This window comes from Hyperoodon ampullatus (genome assembly GCF_949752795.1).
Source record: "Hyperoodon ampullatus genome assembly, chromosome: 3".
In the NCBI taxonomy this organism is placed as follows: domain Eukaryota; kingdom Metazoa; phylum Chordata; class Mammalia; order Artiodactyla; family Ziphiidae; genus Hyperoodon; species Hyperoodon ampullatus.
Genome location: NC_136916.1, coordinates 63,731,803 through 63,753,897, shown reverse-complemented (window position 1 = coordinate 63,753,897; position 22,095 = coordinate 63,731,803). Strand labels below are relative to the sequence as shown.

General features: G+C 42.1%; 1 protein-coding gene across 2 annotated transcripts in view; it reads right to left on the bottom strand.

Moving 5' to 3' along the window:
• Window positions 1–18,892, bottom strand: part of ARID3B (AT-rich interaction domain 3B) — a gene marked incomplete at both ends in the record, with an annotated part of 48,645 nt that extends 29,753 nt beyond the window's left edge. For both annotated transcript variants that reach the window (XM_079701153.1, XM_079701152.1), the window contains one exon: window positions 18,323–18,892. In XM_079701153.1, the coding sequence (XP_079557279.1) occupies window positions 18,323–18,892 (570 nt within the window). The remainder of the gene's footprint in view (window positions 1–18,322) is intronic.
• Between the last annotated feature and the right edge of the window lie 3,203 nt (window positions 18,893–22,095).

Sequence of the window (22,095 nt, the reverse complement as noted above, 5' to 3'; positions counted from 1 at the left end):
CATGGAATGCAGCAAAAGCAGTATTAGGAGGGAAGTTTATAGTAGTAATAAAAGTCTACATTAAAAAACAAGAAAGATGTCAAATAAACAATCTAACTATACTTCAAGGAACTAGAAAAAGAAGAACAAACTAAGCCCAAAGTTAGCAGAAGGAAGGAAATAATAAAGATTAGAGCAGAAATAAACAAAACAGAGAACAGAAAAACATCAACGAAACTAACAGTTGGTTTTTTGAAAAGATGAACAAAATTGACAAACCTTTAGCTAAACTAAAAAAAAAAGAGAAGACAAATTCAGAAATGAAAGAGGAAACATTACAACAATGCCACAGAAATAAAAAGGATTATAAGAGACTACTGTGAACAATTATATGCAAGCAAACTGGATAGTCTAGAAGAAATGGATAATTCTCAGAAACTTACAACCTACCAAGACCGAATCATGAAGAAACAGAAAATCGGAAGAGACCTATAACTAGTAAGGAGACTGAATCAGTAATCAAAAACCCCACAACAAAGAAAAGCCCTAGAACAGATGGCTTCACAAGTAAATTCTACCAAACATTTAAAGAATTAAAACACCAATCCTTCCCAAACTCTTCCCAAAAATTGAAGAGGAGGGAATACTTCTAAACTTATTTTATGAGGCCAGCACTACCCTGATACCAAAGCCAAAAAATGCCACTACAAGAAAACTACCTGATGAATACAGATGTAAAATCCTTAATAAACTATTAGCAAACCACATTTGAGAGCACATTAAAAGGATCATATACCATGACCAAGCAGGATTGATCCCTAGGATGCAAGGATGATACAACATACCAAAATCAATCAATGTGCTATACCACATTAACAGAACAAAGGATAAAAATCACGATTATCTCAATAGATGCAGAAAAAGAATCTGACAAAATTTAACAGTCTTCCATGATAAAAATACTCAACAAACTAGGAAAAGAATGCATGGCCTCAACATTTTAAAGGCCATATATGAAAAGTCTTCAGCTAACATCATACTCAATGGTGAAAAACTAAAAGCGCTTCCTCTAAGAACTGGAACAAGGCAAGGATGCCTACTCTTACCACTTCTATTCAACATAGTACTGGAAGCCCTAGCTAGAGCAATTAGGCAAAAAAAGAAGTAAAAAGGCATCCAAACTGGAAAGGAAAAAATAAAATTACCTCTGTTGGCAGATGACATGCACTTATATGTAGAAAACTCTAAAGATTACACACACACAACATACACACAAACTGTTAGATCTAATAAACGAATTCCAGAAAGTTATAGGATACAAAATCAACATACAAAAATCAGTTTTGTTTCTGTACATTAACAACAAACAACCTGAGAAGGAGATTAGGAAAAACAATCCCATTTACAATAGAATCAAATAGAACAAAATACCTAGGAATAAATCTAACTTAGGAAATGAAAGATTTGTACACTGAAAACTACAAAACATTACTGAAAGAAAACAAAGAAGATACAGATAAATGGAAAGACATCCTGTGTTCATGGATTGGAAGAACTGAATATTGTTAGAATGTCCATGCTACCCAAAAGTGATCTATAGATTCAATGCAATCCCTATCAAAATCCCAAGGGCACTTCTTAACAGAAAGAGAAAAAACAATTCTAAAATTCTTATGGAACCATAAAGGACCCCCAATAGCTAAAACAATCTTGAGAAAGATGAACAAATCTGAGGCCTCACACTTCCTGGTTTCAAAACATATTACAAAGCTACAGTAATCAAAACAGTATGGTACTAGCATAAAGACAGAAAAATAGACCAATGGAACAGCATACAGAGCCCAGCAATAAACCCACGTACATACAGTCAACTGATCTTCGACAGGATGCCAAAAATACACAATGGGGAAATGACAGTCTCTTCAACAAATGGTGTTGGGAAGACTGGATATCCACATGCAAAGAATGAAAATGGATCCTATTTTACACCACACATTAAAAAATCAAGTCAAAATGATTAAAGACTTGGGACTTTCCTGGCAGTCCAGTGGTTAAGACCTTGCCTTCCAATGCATGGGGTGTGGCTTTCATCCCTGGTCGGGGAGCTAAGATCCCACATGCCTCACAGCCAAAAAACCAACATATAAAACAGAAGCAATATTGTAACAAATTCAATAAAAACTTTTAAAAATGGTCCACATAAAAAAATCTTAAGAAAAAAAAAAAAAAAGATTAAAGACTTAAACGTAAAACCTGAAACTGTAAAGCTCCTGGAAGAAAATATAGGATGAAAGCTTCATGACATTAGTTTTGGTAATGATCTCTTAGATATGACACCAAAAGTACAGCCAACAAAAGCAAAAATAGACAAATGGGACTACATCAAAGTAAAGAGTTTTTGCACAGTAAAGGAGATAAAGGAGATAGAGTGAAAAGGAAACCTAGAGAGTGGGATAAAATATCTGCAAACCATACATCTGATAAGGGATTAATATCCAAAAGATATAAGGAACTCCTACAACTTGACAGCAAAAAACCAATAACCCAATTAAAAAGTGGGCAAAAGACTTGAATAGATATTTGTCCAAAGAAGACAAATAGCCAATATGTATATGAAAAGATGCTTAACATCACTAATCATCAGGGAAATGCAAATTGAAAGCACAAGATATCACCTTGCATCTGCTAGGATGGCCATTATAAAAAACAAACAAACAAAAAGCCAGAAATTAACAAGTATTGAAGAGGATGTGGAGAAACTGGAATCCTTGTACACTGTTGGTGGGAAAGAGTATAGAGATTTCTGAAAAAATTAAAAATAGAACTACCATATGATACAGCAATATTCACTTCTGGGTATTTAATCAAAAGAACTGGAGTCAGGATCTTGAAGAGATATCTGTACTCTCATGCTCATTGCAGCACCGTTCACAATAATCAAGATATAGAATCAACCTAAGTGTCCATCAATGGATGAATGGATAAAGAAAATGTGGTTTATACACACTATGGAATATTATTCAGTCACAAAAAAGGACATTCTGCAATATGTGATAACATGGATGAACCTGGAGGGCATTATGCTAAATAATGTAAACATGTCAATAAAAATTTAAATAAATGTAAATAAAGTGAAATAAGCCACTCCCATTTATATGAAGTATCTAAAGTAGTTAAACTCATTGAAGCAGTAAGTATAATGGTGGTTGCCAGGGGCTGAGGGGAGAAGGATGGGAAATGGGAAGCTGCTGTTCAATGGGTATAATAAGTTTCAGTCATGCAAAATGGAAAAGTTCTAAAGATCTGCTGTACAACATTATGCTTACCGTTAATAATGTGAATTATACACTTAAAAATTTGTTAGAATAAATCTCATGTGCTTTTCAGAGTTAAAAAAAGAAAGAAAAATAGGCAAAGGCTAAAAGCAGGGTAAGTCACAGAGCAAATACAAAAGGCAAATAAACATATGAAAAGATAGTAATATACATATACCCTCTGATACAGCAAATTCAACTTCTAGAATAATCTATCCTACCACAGAAATACAGACAGAAGGGCAAAGGGTCAAACGGCATCTACAAAGATAGTTTGTATTTATACTAAACACACAGACTCTCACACATTCTGTGACTACACATTAAATAGGTAAATATACAGAAACAGCCACAGAAGCTGATTCATGCCTAACTGTGGCCTCCTCTGGGATGGGAGGGAGAAGAGTAGGCAACAGAACACTACAATATGTTTTAAAACTATAAGTTTTCACTCTGTATTTTCCTATATTGTTTCAATTTTTCATGAGCATCTATTTACATTACTTATATAATTTTGAGATATGATTATAAAAACATTAATAAATAAATCTTTATAAACATGCATCAAAGTACAGTCATAATACTGAGTAAAAAAGTTGTAAAACTCCCGAATAAAAAAGTAAGTTGTTAAAAACAAGCAAATGTATTTGTGAAGAGAAAAAGCTCTGAAAAGGTATAGGCCAAACTGTTAACAACAATGATCTGTGGAAAGTAAGGCCGACGTTTACTTTACACATTTCTGTACTTAAATTATGAGTCAATATAACTTTGGTAATATGTTTTTTAAAAATTAAACTATTTTAAAATAACACTTTAAAATAATAAACACTTTATAAAAATTGCTCATGGGCTGTTAGGTAATAAAGGTTGGGCACAAAAATAAAACCAAAAAAAAAATGTCTGTAATAGGCATTTAAAACAAAACACAAAGGAAATAGAAGAAAATGTTTACATTTATACCTAAGTTATATGGTTGTGGTGATTATATTTTCTTCTTTACAAATTTTTATATTCTCTAAAATGAGTCTGAATTACTTGGAAAATCAGAAAAGATAAAGTTACTTTTAGAGTAATGAAACCACTGAGGAAAGATTATCCTTGCCCTGCTCTCTCTGGAATAGGAAGAGGAGAGGCATGGAGGCAGAAGTCGGACCACCTGTGTTCATAGCCCAGCTTCCCAACTCTGAGACCAAAAGCAGCCCATTTCACCCTTCTTTCATCATCTGTAAAATAAAACAAACATGTAAAGGGGGGATAATATCAGGGCTTACTTCACACAACTCATTGAAATAAGGCAAATACCCAGCACAGGAGAGATAAAAAAAAAGTCCAAGCTATTAAAAATCAAAAACAAACCAGCAAAAAACCAAAATAGCAAACAGAATCATGAGCGAGGATAGTCTGATGTGGACCAACTCTACCACCTCCCCGTCTCCAAAGAAAACCTCACTAGACATGCTAGATAAAATTTAATACTCCACACCCCTTACACACATAGCTAAGCTTGAAACCAAGAGCCCACAGTGCCAGAAACAAAAAGGAAGGAATCAGGGAGCAGTGAGCAGGCACCGAAGCTGAAGGGCTCAAGGGAAAAGGGACCTAGATATAGTTTTTAACAGCTGAGGGCTGAGGACTGGGGATTTAATCACCCCTATGGGAGAAGAGTCCAGGCTGCAGGCCTCCTGCATGCCAGGAACCAGAGCTGAGATAAATGCATAAAGCCAGAGGCTAGGAAGGACTACGCTTCCACCCTCCCGTGAACTAGGGCCTAAAAAACTGCCCACCAACCTGGAGAAGAAGTGATGAACATTGCCATCTGCTAGGGTCCACATGGAAAAAGAGGGTCCATAAGAAATGGAAACCCAGGCTCTCACCAGGTACAAATGTAAACTCCAAATTCATACCCCAAACCAATGACAACCAGCTAAACTTGTAGGGCCCCAGCAGGGGAGAAAACAAAGCTCCCTTAGGAATGCTTCCATAATCCAAAACACATGGGACTCCCATGGAAACAAATCCCAACTCAAAATAGGATTACACTGAAAAACAAAAACAAACCACTGCAAGAGGAAACAAACCATCAAAGGGGAGAGTAACATGACACAAGAAGAACTTGCACCCCAAGAATTAGAGATAATAATAAAATAACCGAAAAGCACCTTTAATTTTTTTTATCGAAGTATAGTTGATTTACAATGTTGTGCCAATCTCTACTGTACAGCAAAGTGACTCAGTTATACACATACAGACATTCTAAAAGCATCTTTAAGACAAGCATGTTGGGGCTTCCCTGGTGGCGCAGTGGTTGAGAGTCCGCCTGCCGATGCAGGGGACACAGGTTCGTGCCCTGGTCCGGCAAGATCCCACATGCCATGGAGCAACTAAGTCCATGTGCCACAACTACAGAGCCTGTGCTCTAGAGCCCGCAAGCCATAACTACTGAGCCCGCATGCTACAACTACCGAAGCCCATGCACCTAGAGCCCGTGCTCTGCAACAAGAGAAGCCACCGCAACAAGAAGCCTGTGCACTGCAACAAAGAGTAGCCCCTGCTCGCCGCAACTAGAGAAAGCCCACGTGCAGCAACAAAGACCCAACACAGCCAAAAATAAATAAATAAAATAAATAAATTTTAAAAAACCAAAAACAAGCATGTTTAAACAATGGCAGAATGTTGGTTGGTAACTGCTAAAAGCTGGGCGAAGGACACAGGTGGTTCATTACCATTCTCTTCTTTTGTATATATGAAATCCCCATAATAAAGAGTTTTAACAAGTCCATATAAAGTTTTTTAAAAGTTAAAGATGCTCAAAGAGCTAAAGGAAGAAATAGAAACCATATGGTAAGAAGAGGCAGATTTTTTTTTTTTTTTTTTTTTTTTTGTGGTACGCGGGCCTCTCACTGTTGTGGCCTCTCCCGTTGCGGAGCACAGGCTCCGGATGCGCAGGCTCAGCAGCCATGGCTCACGGGCCCAGCCGCTCCGCGGCATATGGGATCCTCCCAGACCGGGGCACGAACCCGTATCCCCTGCATCGGCAGGCGGACTCTCAACCACTGCGCCACCAGGGAGGCCCGAGGCAGATTTTTTAAAACCAAAAAAGAACAGATATTAAAACAGAATATTAAGATAAACTTTTTAAAAAGTGATTAAGTAGTACAGACAGAGCTGAAGAGAGAATTAGAAACTGGAAAACAGAATGTGAAAATATTCCAGAATGCAGGAGAAAGACATAAAGAGATAAGGTTATAAAAGAAAGGATACAAAGAAGGCTAAATGAGAAGGTTCAAATACCTCTATTACAATAGTCGTCAAGGGACTTCCCTGGTGGTCCAGTGGTTAAGAGTCCGCCTTCCAGTGCAGGGGACATGGGTTTGATCCCTGGTCAGGGAACTAAGATCCCACATGCTGCGGGACAACTAAGCCCACAGGGTGCAACTACTGAACCCACGCACTCTGGAGCCCGCACACACCACAACTAGAGAGAGGCCTGTGCGCTGCAACAAAGAGCCTGTGTGCTGCAACTAAGACCCAACACAGCCACATAAATTTTTTTTTTTTTTTTGCGGTACACAGGCCTCTAACTGTTGTGGCCTCTCCCGTTGCGGAGCACAGGCTCTGGATGCGCAGGCTCAGCTACCATGGCTCCCAGGCCAAGCCGCTCTGCGGCATGTGGGATCTTCCCGGACCAGGGCACGAACCTGTGTCCCCTGCATCGGCAGGCGGACTCTCAACCACTGTGCCACCAGGGAAGCCCAAATAAATATTTTTTAAAAAGAAAAAAAAAAGGAATAGGGGTCAAGGAAAAATAGCAGCCGAGAAAAAAAAATGACACAAATCAGGTTGAAGGAGCAGATCAAGGCCCAAGTGGGGTAAATAAAAATATGTTCAAACCCAGAACACTAATACAAGTGCAAAATAGCAGAGTCAGTAAAAATTTTAAAGCCACGAAAGAGGAAAAAAAGATCCACAACAGTGACAATTAAACTGATAACAGACTTCTCAACAGCAAAAATAGTTGCTAGAAGACAAATGGGATCATATCCTCAAAGCGTTAAGATGTATAATGGTCAATCTAGAATCTAAAGCTATGAACAATCGTACAAGAATAAGGGCAAGATAAAGAAAGACGTACATTTATTTTATTTTTTATTAATTTTATTAATTTACGTATTGGCTGCATTGGGTCTTTGTTGCTGCTAACGAGCTTTCTCTAGTTGTGGCGAGCGGGGGCTACTCTTCATTGTGGTGCGCGGGCTTCTCATTGCAGTGGCTTCTGCTGTTGCAGAGCACGGGCTCTAGGCATGTGGACTTCAGTAATTGCGGCACGTGGCCTCAGGAGTTGTGGCTCGCAGGCTCTAGAGCACAGGCTCAGTAGTTGTGGCACACGGCCTAAGTTGCTCCGCTACATGTGGGATCTTCCCGGACAAGGGATTGAACCTGTGTCCCCTGCACTGGCAGGCAGATTCTTAACCATTGCACCACCAGGGAAGTCCCAAGAAAGACATACATTTAAAAAAATTTTTTCAGGCATACCAAGACTGAGTTTACTATATACAAATCTCTGCTAAAAGAGTTACTAAAAAAGGAAGACTGAACCCAAAGGGAAAGAATGGGATATAAGAAGTAATGGTGAAAAAAAAGATGGATAAACTTGTTGGGAAGTTTAAATAACTATTGACTGGTAGGGGGAAAAAAAAACCCTAATTTGGGGGTGGGGGTAAAACAAATTGGAATATTGGATGATGGAAATAGAGAGGCACAAGCTACATTAGAATTTCTGAGATCCTAATATTGTTTAAAAGTAGCGTAGGGGATTTCCCTGGTGGTCCAGTGGTTAAAACTCCACGCTCCTAATGCAGGGGGCCTGGGTTCAATCCCTGGTCAGGGAACTAGATCCTACGTGCCGCAACTAAAGATTCCACATGCTGTAACGAAGATCCCGCACACAGCAACAAAGAACCCAAGTGACACACTTAAGACCCAGTGCAGCCAAATAAATTAATTAATTAATAAAAAAGAAAGCAGTATAAAAAGTCAGTAATGAAAGTCTAAATCTAATCAACAAAAGAATAGAAACAGAAAGCATAACTTCTAAGCCAGTAAAGGAGAAAAGGACAGTGGTTAAGAATCCGCCTGCCAATGCAGGGGACATGGGTTCGAGCCCTGGTTCGGGAGGATCCCACATGCTGTGGAACAACTAAGCCTGCTGCACTACAACAACTGAGCCTGCACTCTAGAGTCTGCGAGCCACAACTACTGAGCCTGCGTGCCACAACTACTGAAGCCCATGCACCTAGAGCCCGTGCTCTGCAACAAGAGAAGCCACCACAGTGAGAAGCCTGTGCACCACAAAGAAGAGTAGTCCCCGCTCGCCCCAACTAGAGAAAGCCTGCGCACAGCAACGAAGACCCGACACAGCCAAAAATAAATAAATTAATTAATTTTTTTTAAAAAAAGAAAAGAATATTCAATCAAACGAACAAAAGACAGGAAAGGAGAAAACAAGAAGCAAAGAAAAAGTATGGTTAAACTGGAAATCCAAAGTTAGAGGGCAGAAATAGGTCCAAATGTATCACCAGTTCTAGTAACTACATGGATTAAATTAACCTAATAAAAAAGACAGATTATAGGTCTTTTGTATGTGGTCTCAATATATAAAGACTGGAATGTACAAGGAAAAAATGCACTAATACTAATCAAAAGAAGGCCAATCATGGGCTTCCCTGGTGGAGCAGTGGTTGAAAGTCCGCCTGCCAATGCAGGGGACACAGGTTCGTGCCCCAGTCCGGGAAGATCCCACATGCCGCGGAGCGGCTGGGCCCATGAGCCATGGCCGCTGAGCCTGTGCATCCAGAGCCTGTGCTCTGCAACGGGAGAGGCCACAACAGTGAGAGGCCCGGGTACCGCAAAAAAAAAAAAAAAAAAAAAGAAAAGAAAAGAAAGCCAGTCTTACACCGGAATATTTTAATTCACCTCTTTCTGAAAGTGATCACACAAACTTAGTAGGGATAAGGAAGATCTGAATAACACAATTAAAAAGCTTGATCCAACATACAGATATACAACCCCACCTCTATTAAATATAGAATATACATTCTTTCCAAGCACATATGGAGAATTTATAGAAACTGATCATACACAAGGCCAACACAAAGGATATCACAACAAATTCCAGAAAACTGATAACGCACCAGTTCTCTAACAACGATGGTTAGAGCTTAATTATAAGTTATAATATTTTTTAAAAAGATAAAACCCACATATTCGAAAACTAAAAAATACTTTTGAACAACTCATGGGTTAAAGAATCAATCACAACTGAAATTTTGAAACGTTTAGTACTAACCAATGGAAGCACTGCATATCAAAACTTGTGGGATATAGCAAAAGAGCAACTTTGAGAGAAATCTGCAGCTTCAGATGCATTTGTTAAGTAAAAAGAATTTCAGATGTCTTAAACATACAACTAAATAGGCTTAAAAACAGGACAGACACACAGAGTACAAGTAAAACTTAGGAAATCTAAATAAGATCAGTGGATCATATCAATGTCAATATCCAGGCTGTCACAGTATACTACAGTTTTATGAAATGTTACCATTGGGGGAAACTGGACAAAGTGTACAGGAATCTCTCTAAATTATTTCTTAGAACTACACGTGAATATACAATTATCTCAATGAAAATTCAATTTAAACAAAATGACCAAAATCCCCAACACTAACACCACGACATGCTGGCAAGGATGTGGAGTAACAGGAACTCTCATTCATTGTTGGTAGGAATGCAAAATGGTACAGCCACTCTGGAAGACAGTTTGGCAGTTTCTTATAAAACTAAACATACTCTTTGAATACAATCCAGAAATCATGTCCCTTGTTATTTACACAAACGGGTTCAAAACTTATGTCTAACAAAAACCTGTACACAGATGTTTATAGTAGCTTTATTCATACATGCCAAAACTTAGAAGCAACCAAAATGTCCTTCAGTAGCTGAATGGATAAACAGACTGTGGCACATCAAGACAATGGAATATTATTTGGTGCTAAAAAGAAATGAGCTATCAAGCCATGAAAAGACATGGAGGAAACTGAAATGCATATTACTAAGTGAAAGAAGCCAATATGAAAAGGTTGGTATGAATAGCTGGAGCACAGAGGATTTTTAGGGCAACCAAACTGCTCTGTATGTTACTATAATGGTAGATTCATGTCATTATACATTTGTCAAAACCCACAGAATGAACAACAAGAGTGAACTCCAATGTAAACTATGGACTTTGGGTGATAATGATGGTTCAGTGTTGGTTCATCGACTATAACAAATGCAGCACTCTGGTACAGATTTTGATAGGGGGGAGGCGGTGCATGCGTGGGGGCAGAGAGTATATGGGAAATCACTGTAGTTTCTGCTCAATTTTGCTGTGACCTAAAACTGCTCTTTAAAAAAAAAGCATTTCTTTAAAGAAATGAAATGGTGCTCTTTACATTAAAAAAAAAAAAAAAACAGGGCAAATTAAAAGAAAGCAGAAGAAACAAATATTTATGCAGCGCCTATTATCTGACATTATTCTGCTGGGTGCTGGGACACAATGATAAACAAAACAGACAAGGTCCCTGTCCTCTTAGAGCTTACCATCTAGTACAGGACTCATATCAAACAAATAAACCACACAAAGTATAATGTTCAGTGACAACATATACAGGCATACCTCATTTTATTGTGCTTTGCTTTACTGCGCTTTGCAGGTACTCCATTGTTTTTAGAAACTGAACGTTTGTGATAACCCTGCGTTGAGCACACCAATTTTTAAAATTTTTATCTTTATTGGAGTATACTTGCTTTACAATGTTGTGTTAGTTTCTGCTGTACAACAAAGTGAATCAGCTATAAGTATACATACATCCGCACATCCCCTCCCTCCTGAGCCTCCCTCCCACCCTCCCTGTCCCACCCCTCTAGGTCGTCACAAAGCACCGAGCCGACCTCCCTGGAGCACACCTATTGGTGCTATTTTTCCAGTAGCATCTGCTCACTTTCATGTCTCTGTGTCACATTTTGGTAATTCTCGAAATATTTCAAACTTTTTCATTATTATTATATTTGTTATGGTGATCTGTGATCAGTGATCTTTGATGTTACTATCACAAAAAGATTACAGTTTGCTGAAGGCTCAGATAATGGTTAGTATGCTTTATCAATAAAGCATTTTTTAATTAAGGTATGTACACTGTTTTTCTAGATATAACACTATTGCACACTTACTACAGTATAATGTAAACATAACTTTTTTTTTTTTTTTTTTTTTGCGGTACGCGGGCCTCTCACTGCCGTGGCCTCCCCCTTGCGGAGCACAGGCTCCGGACGTGCAGGCTCAGCGGCCATGGCTCACGGGCCAGCCACTCCGCGGCATGTGGGATCTTCCCCGACCGGGGCACGAACCCGTGTCCCCTGCATCGGCAGGCGGACTCTCAACCACTGCGCCACCAGGGAAGCCCTAAACATAACTTTTATATGCACTGGGAAACCAATAAATTCATGTGACTTACTTTATTGTGATATACACAACCGAATCCGCCATATCTCCAAGTTACGCCTGTAACATGACCTACACTAAAGGTGAAGACAGTGCCTCTAAGAAAGTGATGTTTAAGGTGAAAACGGAAGCTGGGGTAAGAGCCTGAAGGAGTGTTTTAGGCAGAACGACTAGCACTGCAAAGGCCAGGATGACTGGAGTACAGTGATAGGTCAGGATACTGGCAAAAATAAGGCTGGAGAAGCAGGCAGGGATCAGATTATGCTGATTTGGGGTTTTACAATTAGAGCAACTGATGACAAACTTCGAGGACATTAAAGTAGTGACATAATCTGATTTGGTTTTTAGAAGATCACTCTAGCTGCTGTGTGGAGAATGAGAATGGAGGAGGGAAGACACAGAAACTTGTTGATAGTTACAACAGTAGGTAAGAAGCGTGGATTAAGTAGGTGATGGTGGAGAAGGGAAGTGGCAGGATTCTAGATATTTAGATGGGAGAACTGATAAGAATTGGTGATGAACTGGACATTACCAGATGGAGTGACAGAGTAGGAGGTATACAAAGATAGTCAGCTCTAAGGTTTCTGATATGAATGACGAAGTGGGTAGAAATGTCCTTTACAGAGAAGGAAAATAGAGGAAATAATTGCATGGGAGTAGGTTGGAAATTAAGCGTTACATGTATTAAACGTGAGGTGCCAGTAAAACATCTAAGTAAAACATCCCAAGAAGGTAGTTGGGAATATATCCATTGAACTCAGAATGGAAACATGGGCTCAAACAATGCACATTGAGTCAGTGGCTTGTGGATAGTATTTAAAGCCATGAAAGTAAAAGAAATTGCCCAGGGAAAGCATATAAAGAAGAGGGTTTAAAACTGAGCCCTGGGGAACCTGGAGTTCTAGAGGTTAGATAGAAGAAGAGAAAGAGGTTAAAGAAAATAAGCCAATGGAGGGGCTACAGAAAGGAAGAAAAGGAAATGTTTCAAGGAGAGGAGTCTACTGAATTCAATACTGCAGAGAAATCAAATGAGGTGGGAGCAGGTGGGGCTTGGAAACATGGTGATCACTAGGAGGACTTACCAAGAGGAACTTCAAGGATATGGAAGAGAGAGAGGCCAGACTGAAGTGTGTTGAGGGTGAGTAGAAGGTGACAAAGTGAAGGTACAGAGTGCAAACGATTTCCGAGAGGCTTTGTTGTGGGAAGTGCATGGATAGTCAGGACTACAGAACATGTTGGAAAGAGATGTGCAGTCAAGGGAAAGTTTTTAAAAAGTGATTTCTCGGGAATTTCCTGGCAGTCCAGTGGTTAGGGCTCCACACTTTCACTGCAGAAGGTCCGGGTTTGATCCCTGGTCAGGGAACTAAGATCCCACAAGCCAAGTGTCGTGGCCAAAAAAAATAAAATTAAAATTAAAAAAATAAAAAGTGACTTCTCATTTCCTGGTAGCAATCAAATCAGACAGATTTACTGATTAAAAGGAGACTTTTTTTTTTAATTTGGGGATAGTAGAACATGTGTTAGTGTGTAATAAACTTCAGAAGAGAGTCCCAAGAGTCAGGGAAATGGGTTCACTGATGAAGCAGGCCCCTGAAAATTAGGAGGGGATGGGATCTGGGACACACATGGAGGGATTAGTCTTTGCTAAGAAAGATAAAGACCCAAGTTAAGTCCTTAATCATGTATTTATAAGAATTCAACATAAACAAAGCTTACTTCTACCTAAAGGAGAAATATCCCTATTTTAATATGGAAAGAAGCAGCTTCAGGAGTGCAATGGCTTTAACTCACATAATCCTGAAATGCTTCAGGGAACCCTAGAATACTAGAGTTCGGTCACAGCTCTAGAAAATTTGAAAAGGAGTTGCTTTAGAGCACTAAGATTTATGGAACATCTTACCCTACAAAGATAGTAAAAATTGAAAAATTACAGCTTCAAAAAGTATTTAGGTGCTAATGACAATTCAACCTAATCTTTGCCTAATGGTATAAATTTTACAAAGATCTTTCACACTCATTTTCTTCTTCCATCTTTGTAATATCTTTAAAATTGCTCCCTGAGGATGGCAAGAGAGGATTATCATCCTCTGGGAGAAATGTATGCATGGGTTCAGAAAGGTAGGGTAGGACATCTGTGCCAAGCACTATAGCAAGCAAGTGGTGGAGTTAGGATCTAAATCCACATCTTTTGGCTCCAAAACCAATGCTGACTTAATAATTACATCTTTTACTACATAACAAGTTTGCTGAGTATTTATGCCTTGACCTTTTGGGGTTAAAGTCTAGAAGGGCGAAGGAGCACTCTCACAAATCACCATTGACATCTTAGATATCATGGAACACTGGGCTGAAGAACCACTGACAGAGCCAAATAAGAGAGCGCAAGTTCTAGGTCCCAATCCTCCCCCAAGTGATGGACAGTCTGCTCACCCAGATGATGATAGAAGACACAAACTCAACACGGATACTGAAAACAGAAGTGAAGAAAACTCAAGGTTGCCAAACACTTCAGTTACCAGGACCAAAACACAAAGGAAGAGTCTAGGGCAGTGTCTGAAAGCACAGCATATGTTCTCGTTCTAATTACACAGTCTAAAGCAGGGTTTCTCAACCTTGGCGCTACTGACATTTGGGGGCCAGATAATTCTTTGTTGTGGGGGACTGTCCTGTGCATTGCAGGACGTTTAGTAGTATCCCTGGCCTCCATCCACGCGATGTCAGCAGCACAGCCCCACCTGCCCCAGTCATGACAACTAAACATATCTCTTGATTTTGCCAAACATCCCTTGGGAGAAGGAGGGGTTGCGGAGATCACCTCCAATTGAGAAACACTGATCTAGATGGATTCCACTATGAATATCGGAGCTTAGGCCATGCAAAGTAGACCTACAAAGAAAGTGGAGAAAGCTCATGATCTTATTTATTTTCAGGTAATAGTCTGCACAATCTTTACTAAAAGCATCAAATGTTCCAAAGACATGCAGTACGTACCCAGAAAAGTAGGCCTAGCCCGAGAGACCACACCTCACTACTTAGAGGAACTCTTGGTAATGGATTCTGGAGATCAAGCAGTCAGTCAGCCTTCCTCCTTCTCACACTCAGTAATCCAAGAGACTGCCAAAGTATACAGAAAACCAGACACACTCTCTGGCTCTCATATGCCCATTAAGCCATCATTCATCTTCCTACCCTATGGGAAGGAGTCTATGCCCTTCTGGAAAACTGGCTCCATTAATGGGCTCAAGACAGACAAAGCCTGCACTGCCTGAACTGCTCTCTTTCCAGAAGGACAGAAGACCACCCCTAACAGGCCAGCAACACCCCTAGCTGGTTGTATGTTGACAGGCTTCTACTGATCTCCCATGAGAGAAGGGACACTCAGCTCTCTGTTGTCTTGTTTTACAATTATTTACTCTGCCCATTGAAATTTGATGGGTTTTAGAAGCTTGGCTCAACGGCATTATCCATCTTCCCATCGCTCTGGTGTCAGAGGATGCCAAACTCTTTCTAACAATCCAGGCCTTGAGAAGCAAGTTACCTTCTAAGAGTTTCTTCAAGGAGAAAACATGAAATAATTTTGACTTTACATGTTATAAGAATGTGATTTCAGAAACAAAAGATAATCTGTGGAGCCCTTAAGCGTTCCAAATTTTGCTTTGCAGTTGGCAGATGCCCGCTGAGGCCCCCACACCAGCCCCAAATCTTGTAAATACTTTTGAGTATTTTTGTTGATTTACCAAGCTATGTTAGCTATGCTGTAGACAAAATCAACTTTATCTTGGTGTATGAATATATGAAACAGAACTGTTTTAAAATATCTGCAGCATAGCTCAGGCTGGACAGTTGGGCTTTAAATGAGTCAGGACAGAGTAAAATTGTTGCAACCCAACACTCAGTCCCCCTTGAGTTCCCACACTGCCTCTGCTAAACCTAGCTGGTGAGCTCTTCAAGGGAGACGCATGCCTTAGCCCCTGGAGCAGAGGCCTGGCCTAAAGAAGCCTCTGTAAAAGTTTGTTATGTAAAAGAACAAAATGGACACTGTCACCCATTAATAAGATCTTTTTCCGCTCTCTGGAAGCTAACTGCATAAGAAACAAAAGACTTTGAATAATTTTTAAGAAAAGCTAGTCTCACAGTTTGTAGTAGTTTCTAAAGGCTCTCCATTAGGATATTATTTTTTTTAGTCCCCCTTCCATAGCACAACTAAAACATTTTAAAAATCCCAAGGAACATTATTTACCACTGTTAGGAGAAGGATTAGATAAAGGAGGAGGGCACAGACCAAATCAATCTTGAAAAATTAAATTCAAAAGGAGAAAAAGAGGTACACATCAAAGGTTTAAAGTCATCATTACCCAGTGACCCCCTAACCCAGCTCTTGATCTCCACATCCAGGGGGAGGGTAAATTTAGGGTGCGAGATGAGGCCTCAGTTACGCTGGCATTTAAAAACATTCTGGCAGGTGCTCTGCCAGGCAGTCTATAATTAGTGAGTATGCCTCGGAAACTTAAAATGAACTCAAAGGGTTTCAGAAGCCAAAAGCCAGCCTCCCAAGCACTGAGCTGTGCAGCCATGGGGCTGATGCTGTCTAGAACCAGTGTTGGGTGCCTGCATGGCGCACACGTGTGTGCACGCACACGCCACTTCTGCAGAGTGTCTTTTTTCAAAGCTCTAATGGCTTGACCTCAACACCTGCTGCACTTCCTGAAGACAGACAGGCTCTGGAGCTCCACTTGTTCCTCGCACGAGGCTGTACTTTCTAGGAACGACCGCACACACGCAGAGGCTGGCCAGCTGCCAAGGCGGGGGCAGCCCAGCCACCTCGGGCCTGAACTTTCCCAGTGCTGTCAGGGCGGGATCCCACTAGGAGCTGACTCAGCGGCCAGCATGGAACTCTGCCAACCACACAGCAGTGCGGGGGCTGCCGGCAAGTCACAGATGTTTTGCTAAACCAAAGCAATCAGCCGGGAGGCGGATCTGGGCTGGCGGCCAGGCTGCTGCTGTCGGGGAAGCTGGCATTCTCTGATCCTAGTCCGAGCTCTGCCACTACCTCCCTGGTGATCTGAGGGAAAACCTCTGTGCATCTCAGCGTCTCCCCTGCTTCCGAGCATGTCTGTGTGGATGCAGCAGAGGATGGCACTGTTTGCATGAAAGAGCACCTGGAGCACTACTACCCACCACATGCTGGTTCTGTTAATCCTCACAACAGCCTTGGAGGTAGGCTTCGTTATTTTGATTTCAGAGGGCTCAAAGGAATTGAGCCCTACCAAAGGATCACAAGGGTAATAGATGGGATTTGAACCCCACTTTGCTGGCTCTGGGATCTACTACAAACACTGCTACTAGATCAACTGCATAGGCAGGGCGCCTTGATAGAAAGATGCTGAGTTTTCAGTTTGCAAAGGACCTTTCTCATATGACTTCTCGGATGCCCTGTGTAAATCCATAGCCCTTCACAACTAATTTCTAAACAGCATCACTGGACCACATGGAGTGTATGTGCTTATGGGGAGTACCCAAATATTACCCAAATATTACGGCTTTATTATGAACTCCCTGCCTAATCACCAACAGGTCACTTAGCCTGGAAGAACTGATCATCACTCCCATTCTTCAGGTGAAGAAAAGCGGCATGGCAAGTCAGAAAGACAAGAAGAATTAGAAGGCAAAGAGCACAGATTCCTTAGGCTCTACCCCCTAGGATAATTCATTAGGACCCTGGAATCTATATTTTTAAAAACTCCCTAGATGACTCTGATGCTCTGCCATGTTTGGGAATCACTGAAGCTTGCCTTGGCTCAAAAGGGAATTGTGAGGGATTCCCTGGAGGTCTAGTGGTTAGGAGTCCGCACTTTCACTGCCATGGCCTGGGTTCAATCCCTGGTCAGGGAACTAAGATCCTGCAAGCCGCACAGCCCAGCAAAAAAAATAAAAAGGGAATTGTGAGGTCTACCCTGCCCTGTTTCAAAGGAGGTGATATAAGGGTGAAATGAAATCATGTCTAAAGGCTCTTTGCTGGAAAATATACACAATGCAAAAGGTTCTCATCAGCTATGTTTAGCAGCAAAACAACAAAACTGACCTTAAAAAGCATGATCCTGGGTTAGCCTGGAGCTAAGACACTGTGTTAGGCAAGACTGTTCTCTTATCAAATTACTACTAGAAAAACTGAAATTAGCCACACATCTCATTTTTAGATATCCCTCATAACTCTGTTGCAACCTCATTCTTCCTTTAAAAAAAAAAAAAGACTGTACTTAGTCTTTCATATTAAACTTGGAACAATCTATATTAGGAGTAACTTACACATTTCACTGCTCTAATCAAGAAAACAACTATGAGGAAAAAACTCAGTCTATTCATGTCTAGGCTGCTGGTCGCTGAAGTAGGCTGAGAAGGCACAGACTGGCACAGACCCTGGAAGTCCAGTACCTCTCCCTGGCTACCCTTTAGGGAGAACAAATAATGCCCCCATACCAGAAAGACTGACCTGCTTGAGCTGCTCATCCAGATTCCAGCCCGGCTGCCCTGCTGTGGAGACTGAAGCTGAGGCCTTAGGAGCATCTTTGGTATGGTCTTCTTTAGCTTGCTGTCCATGTGGTGGGAGCCCTGGCGCTGGAAGCAGACCAGATACGGGTGCTGCTCTGGGGTCTTGGCGAGCCACCTTCTGCACGTGAAAATATTTTGAAGCAGCCTGGGTCTCTTTCTCAGCCACCTCTGCAACTTCATCATCCCCATCCTCATCTTCCAAACCTCCTTCCTCCTCCTCAGGCTCTGAGTTCACCTTGCTCCGTTCAAACACTCGGGCCACTGCTGGGGCTGGTGGAACTCTGGCTAAGGGACCCAGGGCAGGGCTGCCAGAAGGCCTCCCAGGTGTGGCAGAAAGGTGAGTCTGCTGTGTGACCAGCTTCTGGGCATACAAGAACGGGGTTTCTCTCATCTGCTGAGCCTGCTTCTCTCTGGCGTCCATCTGCAGAGGAGCCAGGTGTGGTGGCTGTGGCGGCGGCGGTGGCTGCTGCTGCGGCGGCTGCTGCTTCTGCTGAGGCTGCAGTGGCTCCATCACTGCCTCAAGCTTCACCCACCGATTGGCATGGCTCTGAACCTGGGCACAGCCCGGCAGGCACACTGGGTGTAAACCTCTAAGTGATTAATAGAAACCACAAAGAAGGAGAAAAGAAAAAGGAAAAAAAAAAAAAAACCAACAATGTAAAGCAGGTATAAAAAGGTTTTCTTTTCTCCAGTAAAGGGCATGAGTTCTGAGCATTAAACATATGCCCGTAAACCTGAGTTTTAAGATGAGTAAGTGGTGGGAGTTTGAGGTGGGGTAGGGCAGGGTAGGGGGTGGTAGGAGTTGGGTAAGGAAAAGTATGCAGAAGAGGAACAGGATTTAAGAGGAGAAATACAGGATGAATCTCAGCTGCGGTGGACTACTGTGGGTTTAAAGTGAAGTAAATCCAGATGACATTGAGTCTGCAAACATCTGTGTTCAAATCTCTCTTCCTCAACATTATCAAACATTAATCTGTTTATTACTGAAAAAGCAACTGGGTTTGCACTGTACAGAGGTTGCGAGTATGAAAACCACAATTAAAAAAAAGGGAAAGAAGGGCCTGCCTACAAGAAAGAGAATATTGCTTAGGTTCCCAGGCCCATCAGAGAAAGATATTACCATCTAAGCAAGACACAGAGCTATCAGGCAGACGGCAAGATTTCTCTCATAGAAAAGCAGAACCTAGCAAACTGCACTTAGGTTTAAACTTTTAAAATTTCCCAGATCAAATTGCCAAGCCTGCTTTTTGAGTGGGCTGAGCCAATGCTAACCAGACATTATAGCCTCAAAAAGAATCCAATTTCAACAACATGAGAGAAAGAAACACGCAAGCAGGCAAGAGTTTCAAATTGCAATTGGCACTCAAAAAACAAACAGGGGGGAATTCCTCTGGAGATTTTTAAGGTAATTAATTGGAAACAGGTATCAATATTGTCTAAACGAGGCAAAGCTTCTTTTTTATAAACAGCCTAGTAAATCTCTTCACATCCCCTTTCTTTCTGATTCACTTCTATGACATTCTATGACGAACACAAAACGAAAAGGCTTTCAGGCCAAAAGTATTCTGGGGGCAGGTTTATCAGCATTCTTACCAATCAGTCTCCAAACACACACCCCTTTCACACCCTCTCCTCCTCTAACCAACCCCCCTTCCCTTCCTCCTTTCCAGGCCCCCATCCCCAGCAAACCTCACTTGAGTTATGCTTCCTCAGCAAGTCTCCATAACTGAATGGATTACTATGCATGGGCAAATTTTAGGTTAACAGGACTTGCAACATGGCGTACAATGTTGTCATCACATGAAAGAAGAAGCTGCACTGCACAGGTTGGGACTTGATATTTGCGTTGTTCCACTGTTTTAGGACTGGGTAGAAAGATTAAAAAAAAAAACCCCAAAACTTAAATATTTAGGTATCTTCAAAAATTCATGGGGAAGTAATCACACTCCTAGCAATAAAAACTGTTTGGATTTAGGCATTTTTAAAAAACCGGGTTAGAGAAAAAAGTTAGGCAAAAAAGTAGAAATTTTAAAATTCTCATTTTCTGTTTAATCTTAGAAGCACTGCTTTTGTCTGTTGCATTCTGTGAAAGATTCAAATTCCAATTTGCCTCTTACTCCCTTTACTTCCTCTCTTGGCACTTTAGAAAGTGTGAGTTATGCCGGAAGCAATACTTTCATTCTGCTATAGCCCTTTTTATGGTGTAACAAAGCATGAAAAGATTTACACCCACATTAAATCCAGTTGCCAAAAGTGTTCATTTAAAATAAAAACAGTTTGCATCAAAGAAAAGTAAACCAAAGAATAAAGAAAATAATTCGGTGGTCATTTTAATTCTCCTTACAACATTATAACATCAATCAATCACAAGCGGGATAATTTTTCATGCAAGTCCTGCCAGTCATTGAACAACTGCTTCTCATCTTGTGGCACCATCTTCTCTGTATGCTGTCCCCAGCAGAGGGGGTGGTGTCTCACAGCCTCTTTAGTTAAGACTGAGATGACTCAGTTCTACAACTCGATACACACACCCTCCCCCAAAGAGCCTATCTTTCCCCGTCCCTAAGCAGCTAGTTGATCCAAACAACAATACCTCCTGCCTACTTTTAGAAAACTTAGGTCTCAGAAATCTAAACCACTCCATCCCTTCACACGGCTCCCTCCCCCATTTCCCCTAAAGTTCCCGAACCTCTAAGCCCGGCGCAACGGACTCCTTGCAGCTTTGAAGCCGGCCTCGCCCACCATTCCCTCTACCTTCGCTGCCGGATCCCTCTGGCCTCAGCCCCCTTTAAGCCCCACACCTCCACCCCCCGCTATTCTTTATACCCCCACAACCCAACTCTATCACTTTTACCTCTACTGAGCCCTCCCAGCCAATCCGCCGGCTCTTCTTAGATTGTCCCAACCCCACCTATTCTAGCCCTCTCAGTTCCCAGGGGACCCTCACTATTCCCATCCCTTTATCTCATATCACTCTAATGGGCGAGGGCGCCTCCAGGCTCCTCCCAGCGCTCTCACTTTTCCTCCTTGGCCCCCGTGCTCCGCTGGCCCGCGTTTTCACGTCTTCCCCTACACACCTGCCTCTCCTCCTACTCCGCCGTCCCCTCCACCTGCCACAGCCCTCGCTCCCGCCGAGGCTGAGGGAGCTGGGACCCGCGCGGCTTACCTGTACGGGGCGCTCCGGGTCCGCCGGCGGTGGAAGACGCAGCCACTCAGGCCCCGGCGCGGCACTTGCGTTTCGGACTTCTCCGCAGCCGGGGGCCACAGCCGGGGCGGGGCCCGCACCGGAAGCGGCGCCGCGGGGCCGGGTTGCCGGCCCGGGGCGGGAAGGGGGCGGGGTCACACGGTATGGGGCGGGGCCTGAGGCCGGAAACGGCCAAAAAGGGAACGAGGGGCGGGGTCGGGCGGAAGTGACTTCTAGGGAAAGCCCCGCCCAACTGAGTCGTGGGCGGAAGTGAGTAGAAGCTGGCGGAAGCTTCCGCCAATGGGGAAGCGCAGACATGGAGGAGTTCCGGTATGAGTACATCCGCGGGGAGTTGAAAAGAGCCGGTCTGCTTACACTCTTTTCTGAGTGTTTTCTAGTTGTGGAGGTTGGTGTAGCGTTGGCGGGCGGTAGGTTAGGAGGAAGGTAAATAAAGGACAAGGAGTGTCAGGGTTTTCTGCTGCTTCGGTCCCCTCCCCAGGCTCCTACCTTCAAACCGATCTTCCTCTGAG